The 725-nt window shown below is 45.0% G+C and overlaps 1 protein-coding gene across 1 annotated transcript in view; it reads left to right on the forward strand.

The window, feature by feature from the left end:
* Window positions 1-461: 461 nt before the first annotated feature.
* SNX8 (sorting nexin 8) overlaps window positions 462-725 on the forward strand; it is an 18,393-nt gene continuing 18,129 nt past the window's right edge. Inside the window, exon 1 of the mRNA XM_009885681.1 lies at window positions 462-495. Within this exon, the coding sequence (XP_009883983.1) occupies window positions 462-495 (34 nt within the window). The remainder of the gene's footprint in view (window positions 496-725) is intronic.

Below are 725 nucleotides of genomic sequence, written 5' to 3' on the forward strand. Positions count from 1 at the left end.
CTCCCGTCTGAGGAGCGGGCGGCTGGTGAGGTGGAGAAACTGGGAGGCAAAGGCTGCCAGCACTTGTTGTGAAAGGAGAAATGGAGGGAGCTGCTGGGGGAATTCAGAGAGTACCGTGCTGGGGGCTCGTAACGGTTAAACTGTGGGAAAGTTTTAGAGGGGAAAACGGGGTAATACAGTTCTCTGAAGCTCTCTTCGTGCTGGCAGTTGCTGTTCTGTGTGTAGTATTTTGTTTTTCTTCTCTGGAAAGAAAAACTATCAGAGGTTACAAGTGGGTAAGCTTTATGCAGGGACAAATGGCTTGGATGGGTTCTGTTCAGGATCCACTGTCAGCGTGCTTTTGCTAGGCCTGTGACGCTCCTGGGGCACATCATGCTTATGAATCAATTATTTTGGAATATTTCTGTCCAGGATTGATGTAAGATATTGGGATATTGAACGGCAGCCTTTGTGGAAAAAAAATGTCCTACTGTACCAAAGAGAGAGCTTGTTCAGGTATGTCTATTATGGATTCACCGTCTGCTTCAGGAGCCTTATAGTGATAAAACAGTTGTCTCTGAGTAGAGTATTCTTGGTCTGATTAACCTCCTCACTGGTGATGGTGCTTCTGTAGCTGTCTCATCTGCTCAGCCTTACTTAGAAAACTTGGCTTTCTTTGACAAAGCTTATATTGTGAATGCTGAGAGAAGGTATCTAATGATCTTAGCAAAAGAAAAATAACGCTG

The sequence above is a fragment of the Charadrius vociferus genome, unplaced genomic scaffold (assembly GCF_000708025.1).
Source record: "Charadrius vociferus isolate BGI_N301 unplaced genomic scaffold, ASM70802v2 scaffold430, whole genome shotgun sequence".
Taxonomy (NCBI): domain Eukaryota; kingdom Metazoa; phylum Chordata; class Aves; order Charadriiformes; family Charadriidae; genus Charadrius; species Charadrius vociferus.